Source organism: Arvicanthis niloticus, chromosome 3 (assembly GCF_011762505.2).
Source record: "Arvicanthis niloticus isolate mArvNil1 chromosome 3, mArvNil1.pat.X, whole genome shotgun sequence".
In the NCBI taxonomy this organism is placed as follows: domain Eukaryota; kingdom Metazoa; phylum Chordata; class Mammalia; order Rodentia; family Muridae; genus Arvicanthis; species Arvicanthis niloticus.
In genome coordinates this window covers 136,884,465-136,896,646 of record NC_047660.1, presented here as the reverse complement: position 1 = coordinate 136,896,646, position 12,182 = coordinate 136,884,465, and the positions used below count along the sequence as shown (strand labels likewise).

The 12,182-nt window shown below is 43.5% G+C and overlaps 1 protein-coding gene across 3 annotated transcripts in view; it reads left to right on the top strand.

Moving 5' to 3' along the window:
* The window catches only part of LOC117705956 (uncharacterized), a 22,666-nt gene extending 10,484 nt beyond the window's left edge, over positions 1 to 12,182 (top strand). Inside the window, exons 1-5 of one of the 3 annotated variants that reach the window (XM_076931974.1) lie at positions 5,269 to 5,404; positions 5,527 to 5,796; positions 9,183 to 9,309; positions 9,532 to 9,592; positions 10,552 to 12,182. In XM_076931974.1, the coding sequence (XP_076788089.1) occupies positions 9,276 to 9,309; positions 9,532 to 9,592; positions 10,552 to 12,001 (1,545 nt within the window). In that variant the 5' untranslated portion in view covers positions 5,269 to 5,404; positions 5,527 to 5,796; positions 9,183 to 9,275 and the 3' untranslated portion in view covers positions 12,002 to 12,182. Of the gene's footprint in view, positions 1 to 5,268; positions 5,405 to 5,526; positions 5,797 to 9,182; positions 9,310 to 9,531; positions 9,593 to 10,551 lie in introns of those variants that run through there. The other 2 variants (XM_034498747.2, XM_076931975.1) reach the window with 2 other exon arrangements.

Here is a 12,182-nt window from a genome sequence, read left to right as displayed (position 1 = left end):
ACAGGATAAGTGTACAACAGAGACATGTTGCTAAGGAAATTACCTATCTCTAAGTCCTGATTGGTGAAATAACTTGGCATAGATGATTGTGGATTTGAGGCTTAAAAACTCTGTAGGATCTTAACTCAAGGTCATGGTTCAGCTCCCAAGTCTAGGACCTGGCCCTAATCTATCAGTCTTGAGATGTGGTGTTTAATAAACCATCCCCATTGACTGAGATTCATGCTTGAGCAGTTTGTGCAGTGATTCCCAGACCCTACAAAAATACTTATGTTTCCCTAGCACTCAGGAGGCAGAGGCAGGCAGAACTCTGTGAGTTCAAGGCCAGCATGGTCTACAGAGTGAGTTCCAGGACAGCCAGGGCTACACAGAGAAACCCTGTCTCAAAAAGCCAAACCAAACCAAGCCAAAAAATGTATGCTTAATTTGCTTTACTTAGTTTTCCTAATGACATAGAATGGAGGAAAAAAGAAATCTGTAGATTCATATATAATTCCCATAAATAAGATTAAGTAGGTAATAAAAGTATGCATAATAATAATATAATCTGATTATTAATCAGATTATTAAGAGGCTTCATAGTAAAACAAAACAAAACAAAACAAAACTCTCTTTGATTCCACAGGGCTGAATTGATGACTAAAATCTCATCCTTATATTGATGGATCTTCGATATAGAACAATGGATTAAGAGGCTGCAGATTTTTGATGCATATTTTTCATATTTTTAAATTAAACCTTTTTTTTTTTAATAGAAAGAACATCATAGCAGATTTTGCATAGCTGCCCTGAGGTATGACTAACCCAGAAACTGGCAAATTTCTTCTGTGCTTTCTCAGTTTCATAGAAAAACCACACCAATGATCCAGAAATGGGACCTCAGCCCCCAAGAGGCTGGTCAGAATGGAGATCTGGCTCAGTAGACGGATTGTGCCAGCAGAGGTTCAAGTCACCATGCTTTCCTTTCTGGCCGGGATGACGGAAGCTCCTCACCTCATGTAGGTGCCATGGTGCTACAAAAGTTTTGGGGTCAGGATTGGCCTTGCCAGACCATACATTTCCTCTGGCCCTACTGGGTAACCCCTGTGTTCATGTACATTCTAAGAGTGCAGGTCTTTGGGATGAGGATTCGCCATCACTGAGTCATCTCCAACTTCCTGTAGTCAGTACTTCAGGTGCTGGGAACACAGGCCTAGGAGTGAGAGGAATGATTAGCTCGCACATTGTCTCGTGGGAGTGGGTTCCTGAATCTTGTTGGGTGATTCCCACGGTTCTGAAGCTACTGGAGTTTACTCCAGTGAACCACCAGGTGGGTGTTGCGTGGCCCCGCCCGGCAGGGGAGTTCTCACTAAGTCTGAAGTTCCTCAGGGGCATAGGGCTCTTTAAGTGGACCTGGAGGCTGATGGCCTCCATTCTGGGGCTCCCAGATGCTGCTGAGAGGCCACAGGCAGAACAGAGATGCGATGGGGGTGGGATGGGGTGGGGGGGGAGAGCTCTGGCTTAGCCAACTCGACAGACAGCTCCGACAGCTTGCTTGAATCGATGGTCCCCCGTGGCTGGAACTCAGAGAGCTCCTCAGGGAAGCGCAGCAGCTGGCTTCAGCTACAGTGGCTCATTAAAGGCCTTCTCCATGGTTCCTCACAGCGGGTCCCCAAAAGACACGAGGGAGTCCATGGTTTTACAGGCTTTATTTTCGGAGCAGATGGTAGTTGAATCTGGATGCACCCCCACTTAGGTCAGGGTGGACCTGACTTAAATAAGGAGGGAGGAGAGTCTGGGAAAGGAATACACAATTGGCTACACCCTCTGGCCTTTAGGTAACTCATTAATATTGAAATCTCTTGAGGCTGAGGCCTGTAGTCAAGCCCTCTACCTCTGCTAGGTGACACAAACCTCTTTGAGAGGGGCTGCATTGCTCTATGTGACTGAAAAGTGTGGGTCAATGGAGATCTTAGACCGTGTGTCAGGACCCTGGGTTCTGGGAGCACAGCGAAATATGTGCCGTCCCTCACAAGCGTGGACACCTGTTGAGTCTCCTGGCTGTTTCCAGACAGTGCTTCTACCAAAACCCAAGCCATCCTTTTATAGCCCCACATAGGAGCACAGCATCAGGGCAGGAAAGGAGTGAGGTATCACTTTTCCTTCCAGGCAAGAAGGTCCCTTGTAAGGCTGGCAGGAAGGAATGGCCTGACCTGAGGTTTAAAAGTCTAGAATATGGAGGTTGTTGAGTGGGGTCTGTCAGATGGAAGACATGCAGCCAAGCTCTCCGACAGCCGGTGCACATCTAGACAACACCTCAGCAGGAGTTGGCCATGGGTAGATGTCACCTACCAGAACCTGTGTGGAGATCCTAGTAGCATATGTGATGTCCCAGGACATCAGTGAGGATGACTCCTCATACATGGCATTCAGCATCTTAGCCCCTGTGTGACCCACTGCCTAGATGTGTGGTGAGCAGCCCTCTCCTGAGGTCCCAGACCCTCAGCATGCCCACAAAGGAGCTCGGTAAAGCGCTGACGGCCATAGAATAGATCCAGTCTTCAGTCTGGATGCTGTGTGAGCACTGCCTGAGCAGGCCAAAGGCAAAGTCCGCACCGCAGAGAGACCTTGGCGCATCCATGTAAGGGCGCAATTGGACAGATCCTGTAGTCATAGTTATTTTTATTTTAGTACAAATTTCTTTGCTTTTTGTCTTTCTTTAATTTTTTTTTTTTTTTTTTTTTTTTTTTTTTTGTGAACTCAGAATAGCAGTAGTTAATCCAGGAGATAAGAATTTCCATGAAAGAATCTTCAGTTGTAGGGAATTTAAGGAAGTTAACTGTGAATGCTTTGCTTCCGATTGCAACACTGCCATTGTGGTGAAGTTCTATTTTTGTCAGTGGTTGTGCTAACACATAGCTAGCTGTTTTGCTGGGTTTTCTCTTTTCTGGTGCTTTTTATATTTTTTTGTTTGTATTGATTTCTGTTTAGGAATTTTGAATTGTGCCATTAAGTCATGTGTGAACAAGCATATCATAGCACATATGTAAAGGTCAGAGGACAAGTTGGACGAGTGGTTTCTCTTCTGTGTATTGACCTCAGGATATCACACTTGATAGCAAGTGTTCTTACTCACTGAGCAAACTAGCTGGTACCGCTCACAGTACCCCCTTCTGATCCACTTATTTCAGTATATTGGTGATAGTAGTTCTATTTTAAATTTGGGGTAGAAAACACCGGGCACTCATTCTAGGGCCTCTCCCATGCTTGGCCAGCATCCACTGAGCCTTAAAGAAAAGTTATTTTGAGGAAGGCTCTGGTTTTTTTTCAAGACAGGGTTTCTCTGTGTAGCCCTGGCTGTCCTGGAACTCACTATAGACCAGGCTGGCCTGGAACTCAGAGATCTGCCTGCCTCTGCCTCCCAAGAGCTGGGATTAAAGGCGTGAGCTACCATTGCCCTATGGCTTTGGTTAAGTTAACCAAGTATTTTGTAAACAAAGCCTGTAATCATATCAGGCCTTAAACTGGTGATGCTTTTGACTCATTCACTCAATGTGGTGGGATTCCACTATTGCCTCTAAAATTTATGTGGGAAATTACCAATTTGTGTCTGCCTTTTTAAAAAGAAGTAGTTTAGCTAAATGTGTTTCAGTTATGATTTTGAACAACCAACCTTTGGTGTCATTAATACTCTGTTATTCCCCATTATGTGGGTTTCATCTCCAATCACTACTAGTCTTTCCTTCTCAGTCCCATCTTTCCATGCCTTGATGCCTTCCTTTCTGTTTTCATATGTGTTTTTGTTTAGGTTGGAGGTGAACCTTTGGGGAGCTAGGCCTATCCAAGGCTTTCTCAGATGCCCTAGTGAAAGCACCAAGGGAACATTACTTTTGTGACCTCTCTAAGGGCAGACTTGGGAAGGTCTGGTCTGGTGCTTGAGCACCTTGAAGGGGTAAAGGGAACCATCGTCTTCAGTAATCAGTCTCAGGGTCATCAGTCTCCTGGCTGGTGTGGCTCACTCTGAGCTATCCTTGTAGCCAACATTGTAAATTATCTTTCTGCTGATTGTCTCATTCTCCACCTGCAGTGTATCAGAGCTGAACAGAGCTAATAACCTTGCTGAACAGGATCCAACACGTTATGAAGACACATTGGTGCCAAACTTTCTATTTTTGTCTTCTCATCCCGGTTCTCACCCTGGCCACCTCCCATTTGGGGGCCAGAATAGTTGGTGTTTGGGTTCATAGACTAAACTTTCTCTCTCTCTCTCTCTCTCTCTCTCTCTCTCTCTCTCTCTCTCTCTCTCTTTCTCTCTTTCTTTCATTCTTTCTTTGAGACAGGATGATTTCTTTGTGTATCCCTCCCTGGCTGTCCTGGAACTCCCTCTTTATACCAGGTTTCAACTGACTCCACCTCCCAAGTGCTGGCAGGATGAGCCAGTGGGACACTAAAGGCTGGGAATGGGTTAGTGTCTGGGCTACCAATGTTTAGCTGAGAGAAATGTGAGCAATGCAGATGAGTCTTTTTAAAAATGGATGATGTCTGGTGAACGTCAATCAGGTGGTTTAACTTTGACCTGGATGGCCTGGGCGCCCTGTCAGCTGTGAGGCAGGTGGATCACTCCACTTGAGGTTGTCTAGTGATCTGCGTATGCTACAGACCTTGTGCGTGCCTAGATTAAGGAGCAGTGCCTACTGAGCGCAGTAGAGCAGGGACGACTTTGCAGTCTGGCTGTCAGGAAACATAATGTAGTGAGGGGAAGCAGCTTTGGCAGGGCGAGCCGAAGTGTGTCCCTGAGAAATTACGCCTTGCATCTGGTGTAAAAAAATCATTACTGGAGCAGGGAGGGGAGGAGTGAGGTGCTGGGGAAGGGATAGAGGCAGACAGACGTGGAGCAGAGCACTGACGGCAGAGAGAGAAAGGGAGCGCACACCGGGAACAGAGGGAAGGCCTGCCGAGTGGGAGTAGGGAGAGAGCTCGGGCTGCTGGCGGTGGATACATTCATCCTCCAAACAGGCCAGGCGCACCTGGTGGCATCAGCAGGCGATGGCAGCCGATGATGACACTGACACAAGCCTCTGCTAGGTCCCTGAGAGTAGGCTTGTGGAACCGCCTGTAGGCTAACAGGCGCAAGTTCTATGGCAATGCCAGTCTCTCCAGGTCTGGGACACTTCTGTGCCTGAGTTGAGGCCAGGGCTGGGAACCACTGTGATGTGACACTTCTCTAGGGAGTTGTCACTCAGGCTTCACTAGCCAATCACAGAGTCCAGACGGACCCGCCAGTCAGACGGGAGAGCACTTCCGTTCCTTAATAAATAAAGGTTCGGGCTTGTGCCTGAGGGAGGCTCCGGTGGTTCCGTGTCCCGGTCTGTGACCTGCTGCCTGTAGCAGAGGAGATCGGGGCGAGCTCGGGATCCACGCCATGGTGAGCGGGGCCGCCGTCCCCACGCTGGGAGGAGCCGCGGGAGACTGTGTGGGGTTCGTCCCGGGGTGCGGGAACCGGGGGCCAGACCCGCGGCTTGACCTGATTCTGTTTGTTCTCCTGAGGTCACTGCACCTCCCAAGCGGAAGCTGAACGACTGACTGATTTAGATCCCTGGCTGCGCCTGCGCAGAGTACGGGGCGCGGGCCCCGGAGTGAAAACATCCTTGTTGCTGACGTCACCATGCTGCGAGCGCCTCAAGCTGCTTTTACTGTCACCAGGGAAGGCAGATGTGCTGACTCGCAGAACCCTAGTTTCTCTAGTGTCTTCTAGACGGTCTGCACTTGGCACTTGACGTTCAGGTGTAGGATCCGTCTGCAGTTACTTCTGTGCAGGTGCAAAGTCTGTGTTATTAACACACTGGCTTGTAGATGCCTTGGTGGTCCAGTCACGTGTGTCCGTGAGGCCAGACTCACTGGGTTTCCTGGCCTCATCCATCAACATTTACTCCATTTTAATTCGTATTTTTTCTTTCTAAGTTTGCTCTCATGTTCTGTTGATCTGTGTTCTTTCCCAGAAAGTAGTATGCAGGCAGGTTTTTCTGGTTCCCTGAGAGAGCTGGGTGGGGAGGGAAACAAGGGATAATACCATGTATTCAGAGAAAACATACATACTTAAACCTGAGTTTGGAGGCCTCCAATTGTTTAATCTCTTCTTAGACAAGGTAGGGAAGGTTATATTAAGAAAGTCTGTATCCCGGCCAGAGGGGTTGTCTCCTCCCTATATGGAAGAAATATTTTCTATCTTTTGTCTATCTTTTTTTCTCGCTGTTTATATTTTCTCTTTTTATTGCAGCTGTTTTTTTGTTTGCTTGTTTGTTTGTTTTTCAAGACAGGGTTTCTCTGTTTAGCCCTGACTGTCCTAGAACTCACTCTGTAGACCAGGCTGTCATCAAACTCAGAAATCCTCCTCCTCTCCCTTCCAAGTCCTGGGATTAAACGCATGCGCCTGCCGGGCGTTTTTGATGTTTTGAAGTCAGAGATGTGCTGATTATTTATCCATTCATGGTTACTTATTCTCATCAGTTTTTTTTTTTTTTTGTATCAAAAATGGTGATACTTTTTATTGGGCATTTGTTGAATTTATAGCTCAAATTCTGCATTGTAATATAATGTTAACATATTAACATACTAGCAAAGATGGCAGCATACTACACAGATGCTTTCTCCTCAAGGTTGGCCCATTTCCTGCTAAGGTGAGGCTATCCTCCATCCACCACAGGTCCCTGATGGATGTACAGTTCTCAGAGGTTAAATGTACAGTGCTACATCCTTTTCTTTAGAAATACTCTTTTGTGAGGTTAGCATAAATATAGGAGAAGATGGTGCCTATGGCATGGTCTAGGCAGTTAGACCCCCCACAGCTATGGAACAGAAGAAAGATGTCCATGGCCTAAAGTAGAGACAGTTGATTTCGTCCTTGTCTCACCACATAGACTGTATTGTGGTGAGATAAAGCCAAGCTTTGTCATCCACCTGTTTCACCTTCTCCTCAGTCCTCAGACACACAGTGTTGCTTGGCCCCATTTTATCTCAATTGCGTATGGTCTGGGCTGTGATCAGACAGATCTCCTTGTTGGCTGGAAGGTAAGACTTTCAGATTTCAACTAGTTAAATAGTTGAATCAAATTTAAAGCCTTACTAGCCTTGTGTGGCACGCCCACACAGTTAGAAGTGCAGCTTCCAGATTGCATCATCAATAACAGTCACACTTTAAAGCACAGCAAGGGAGTACCTTCATTGCTTCCATTGACCGTGTCCAGGGTTTCCCAGTTCCATGTGGAAACTGTGTAGGGAGGGAAACAAGGGATAACACCATGTACTCAGAGAAAAGATAAGGACTTAAGCTTCAGTTTGCAGGCCTCCAATGTTTAATCTCTGTGGGGTTGTAGTGTGTGCGTGGGTCCTGTGGGTTGAATTATGGGTCCGGAGTGTGCCCACCCCCATCCAAGGGGCTAGGCATTAGGGCCTCTGCTCAGAGAGGCAGAGGCATGGGAATTTGACTGTGTTCACTTCATGTTGGTGCCGAGCACACATTGGGTTTTGAGATGCTGCAGGACTCCGTTCTGTGTGGGAGAACACAGTCTGAGGTTCTGCACGGGCCGGAGCTCTTGGGTTGGCGTTCTCCAGGCCAAAAGGTGGCTGAGGACTGTTTGGTTCTCAGGCCCTTGGGCTCTTAGGCGCTGCTGAGAAACTGCAGAAGGGTGGAGAGGGGGGGCATTTGAGCTGGACTATCATTATAATTGATCCCAGAAGTATTCCATTATTGGTCATATTGCATTTTCACAGCCATAGAACAGTCACTAAGACAGGTTGTTTGTGTAATATTTTGACATATTTTCTCCTTATTCTGTCCCGTGAAATCAAGCAAAATGAATGGATAATGGACTGATCTCTAGACAAAATATTTAGTATGTGGCATGGTTATTACTCATGACTCATACAGGTTCATAGAGAAACAGAGAAGCAACAGGGACAGACATTAGTGTCACCTGTGTGGTTTGGAAAGAGAAAGAGGTGTCGGTAAATTCTGACGGCAGTCATGTGCTGAAGCAGATTCAGTGATTGTCAGTGAGACCAGGGCCATTAAAGAAAATGCTCTTCTTTGTACATATAGAAAGTGTATTGTGAGGGCACTGTACCACATAGCAAAGTGTGTAATTGTGGAAAGAAAAGGTGATGTTATTCACCACCATTACAGACTCTATCCCTATGAAATGATGGAAGGTAAAATACAAGTAATTGCTTTTCTTTTCTTTCTTTTTTTCTTTTTCTTTTGGTTTTTCAAGACAGGGTTTCTCTGTATAGCCCTGGCTGTCCTAGAACACACTCTGTAGACCAGGCTAGCCTCGAACTCAGAAATCTGCCTGCCTCTGCCTCCCAAGTGCTGGGATCAAGGCGTGTGCCACCACTGCCTGGCTGTTTTTCTTTGAGAAGCCATTTTTCTAATCTTATATTTTTATGTCTGTATTTTTGTCTTATGTAACATTGTAAGCATATTCTGAGCTTTACCTACGTCTTGGCTTTGAAACTTTGGCAGGGGCTGTAATTTTTTACACCAGAATGGCGTGCATGCATGACATTAATACTGATCTCTGGAAATTGGAGTACAGGTTTATGACATTCTGTATGTTTTTTTTAATTATAAAAATATGTCCATGAGTCTTTTGCCTGTATTTATGGATGTAAGCCATGTGAAAGCCTGATGTTCACTGAGGTCATTTAACTCTTTGGAGAAATTTTTTTTATGAACCCTTGTGTGCTTTCTATCTTTGTGTGTGTGTTTTGTTGGGACAGGGTCACTTTATACACCTTTTGCTGTCCTGAAGATTACTATGTAGACCATTACTATGTATTGGTTTGGAAATTATACAGATTCACCTGCCTCTGCCTCCTGAGGCTGGGATTAACATGTTTTCCTCATTTTAGAAGTTAATAATTTTGCTGCTGTATCCTCAATTATGCCTCTGTTTGTATCTCTTTATGTATATTAGTAGGCATTTCTCCTGCAATGCAGTCTCTTATTCAGTGTGAACAGAAATGAGAGGCAAGATTCTCCTTTACTGTTTCCTTCTAAAATGAGTTGGTGATTGCATTTGAAATTCTCTGACATGGAATTAATATGTCAAGCACACAGAATTATGTAAATATATTCAATGAAGTATACATTTAAAATATAGTCAGCTTCCTGTATATACATACATATACATGGTATACTTTAGGATGCAGTGACCTATGAGGATGTGCATGTGAACTTCTCCCGAGAAGAGTGGGCTTTGCTGAATCCTTCTCAGAAGAGTCTCTACAAAGATGTGATGCTGGAAACCTACTGGAACCTTACTTGTATAGGTAATAATATGAATTTTTCTTCCCTTTTTAACTTATGGGGATACAACTTTGTTATGGATGGGTGCTCTTCTGTGATTTTGGTTGTGAAAGAAGAAGAATTGGTAATAAATCAGGCATTGTTCTAAAGTAATAAATTACTTTAAAGTAATAAATTGTAATATAGATAACAATTTAAATTTTGCATAATTTACAGTAATATACATTTCTGGTACTGTATTATAGGCTACAAATGGGAAGACTGCAATATTGAGGATCATCATCAAAATTCTGGAAGACATGGAAGGTAATTTTCATGTGCAGGCAGATACATAGATATCTCTTAAGAAATTTTAATGTACCCTGGAATTTTAATGAAAAAAGCAGTTTAACCAAGCACAGCTTTGTGAGGCTTATTAAATTCTCACAACACCATATTTCTCAGTGTCAGGTAGCTGATCAGTGTTTACAGATTATTCCTTTAAGAAACAGGAAAGGACACAGGCTTTAACAGATGTCACAGTTTCAGTCATAGCCACTTGAGAACCATGTTGTAGGACTGTCCTTTGTTGCAGGACATTTGATCATATTCTGAACCCAAGATTGTGAACTGGAAAAACCTGTTTGTTGTTATGATATGGCTCAGGTCTAGCACAGCCTTTAACCCAAGAGCTTTCTGTAAACAGGTGTTAAGTAAAGTGAATGATAGGTCAAGAGGCAGAGCAGTTGACCAGTTGACAGGGAGAAACCCCAGGAAAGAAAAAGGAGGGTCTTTGAGTTCAAGGGTAATTAAGATAGCATGGAGCAGCAGAAGGAGCTTTTACCTTCTGGGACATTGGTGGAGTAGAAAGGTCAGCTGGGTATTTTCTCTGCCTCCCTTGAGCTTGTGGCTTTCACCACAGCATCTGGCTCCTGAGTCTTCATTTAGTAGATCTGATGTTTGGGATTTTGTTTTAAAAACAACAGTTCATCCACTAAGTAAATCTACTTAGTTTTACACTCTTCAAATATCAGAAAATGTGAACACATTGGTTGGGGATTAATGTATGTCCAAGACCTGTTTTAAGCAAATCCTCCATAGTAAAGCTAGTGTTACTCATGTGCTTGTAGGATGTATCATATAGTGAGAGAGGTCGTTTCTGAGAGTCAAGAAGGTGTAGTAGTGGAGAACCTTGAATCCCTAAACCACATGTCTCTGAGGAACAAAAAGTTAAAGTATGTGACTGCAATGTGAACATCTTTTATTTGTTATTCTTCCTTTAATAGGTGTATCAACTGTCCCTCTGGATATGGAAAGAAGCAGTGTACCTACGATGTCTTTCCTAGAACAATTAGAAGAAGATATGTAGTCATTCCCTTTGTGAGAAGAGGAGGTGACTGTGATACAAGTTTCCAAGTACTTGGCTTTCCAGCTTCAGTGGGAATACATCAAAATACTGACATTGGAGAAAAGCCCTATGAGCACAAGGAAGGTGAAAAGCCTTCTGTCTGTCCTGGTTCACTTTGCACATGTAGTGTGACTCACACTATAGGAAAACGTTATGAATGCAATCAGTGTGGTAAGTCTCTGAGTTCTTCCAGTCCTTTTCAGAGACATGAGGAAACTCGTATGGGAAAAGGAAGTGATAAATGTGAGCCAAGCAGTAAAAGCTTCACCCATCACAGGCATCTTCAGATACAGAAGACTCCCTATAATGAAGAGGACCTCTATGAGTGCAATCAATGTGGTAAATCCTCTTTACAGTTACACCGAAGAACTCATTTGGAAATGAAATGCTGTGAATGTAATCAAGGAGATAAACTGATTACACACCAGAATTGTAATCAAGTAGGTAGAGCTAATACTAGAGACACAAAGCATGACTATCATCAATGTGGTAAAACCTTTGCATGTTCCAGTTATCTTCAAATACATGAAAGAATTCATACTGCAGAGAAACCCTATAAGTGTAATCAATGTGGTAGAGCCTTTACATGTCACAGCACTCTTCAAATGCACGAAAGAATTCATACCGGAGAGAAACCCTATAAGTGTAATCAATGTGGTAAAACCTTTGCATGTAAGAGGTATCTTCAAATACATGAAAGAATTCATACTGGAGAGAAACCCTATAAGTGTAGTCAATGTGGTAAAGCCTTTGCTTGTAACAGTTATCTTCAAATCCATGAAAGAATTCATACTGGAGAGAAACCCTATAAATGTAGTCAGTGTGGTAAAGCCTTTGCATGTAATAGTTATCTTCAAATGCATGAAAGAATTCATACTGGAGAGAAACCCTATAAGTGTAATCAATGTGATAAAGCCTTTGCATGTAACAGTAATCTTCAAAAGCATGAAAGAACTCATACTGGAGAGAAACCCTATAAATGTAATCAATGTGGTAAAGCCTTTACATGTCACAGTACTCTTCAAATCCATGAAAGAATCCATACTGGAGAGAAACCCTATAAATGTAATCAATGTGGTAAAGCCTTTGCACGTAAAAGATATCTTCAAATCCATGAAAGAATTCATACTGGAGAGAAACCCTATGAATGTAATCAATGTGGTAAAGCCTTTGCACATAGCAGTAGTCTTCAAAAGCATGAAAGAACTCATACTGGAGAGAAACCCTTTGAATGTAATCAATGTGGTAAAGCCTTTGCATGTCTTAGTACTTTTCAAAAGCATGAAGGAATTCACACTGACAAAATCCCCCAGCAATCTAAGAAATGAGGTGTAGCTTTGTGTACTACATTCATTTTCCCATCTGAATTTTCTTAGTGGTGTTTAAGATTTGTAGAACCATTTCTTCATTAAACTATTGTTTCCTTTTCAAATTTCAGATGTATTGTCACTCCAAAATATAGGAATACCAGACAATTTGAATAATAAAATCTATTTGTGAATCAAAATA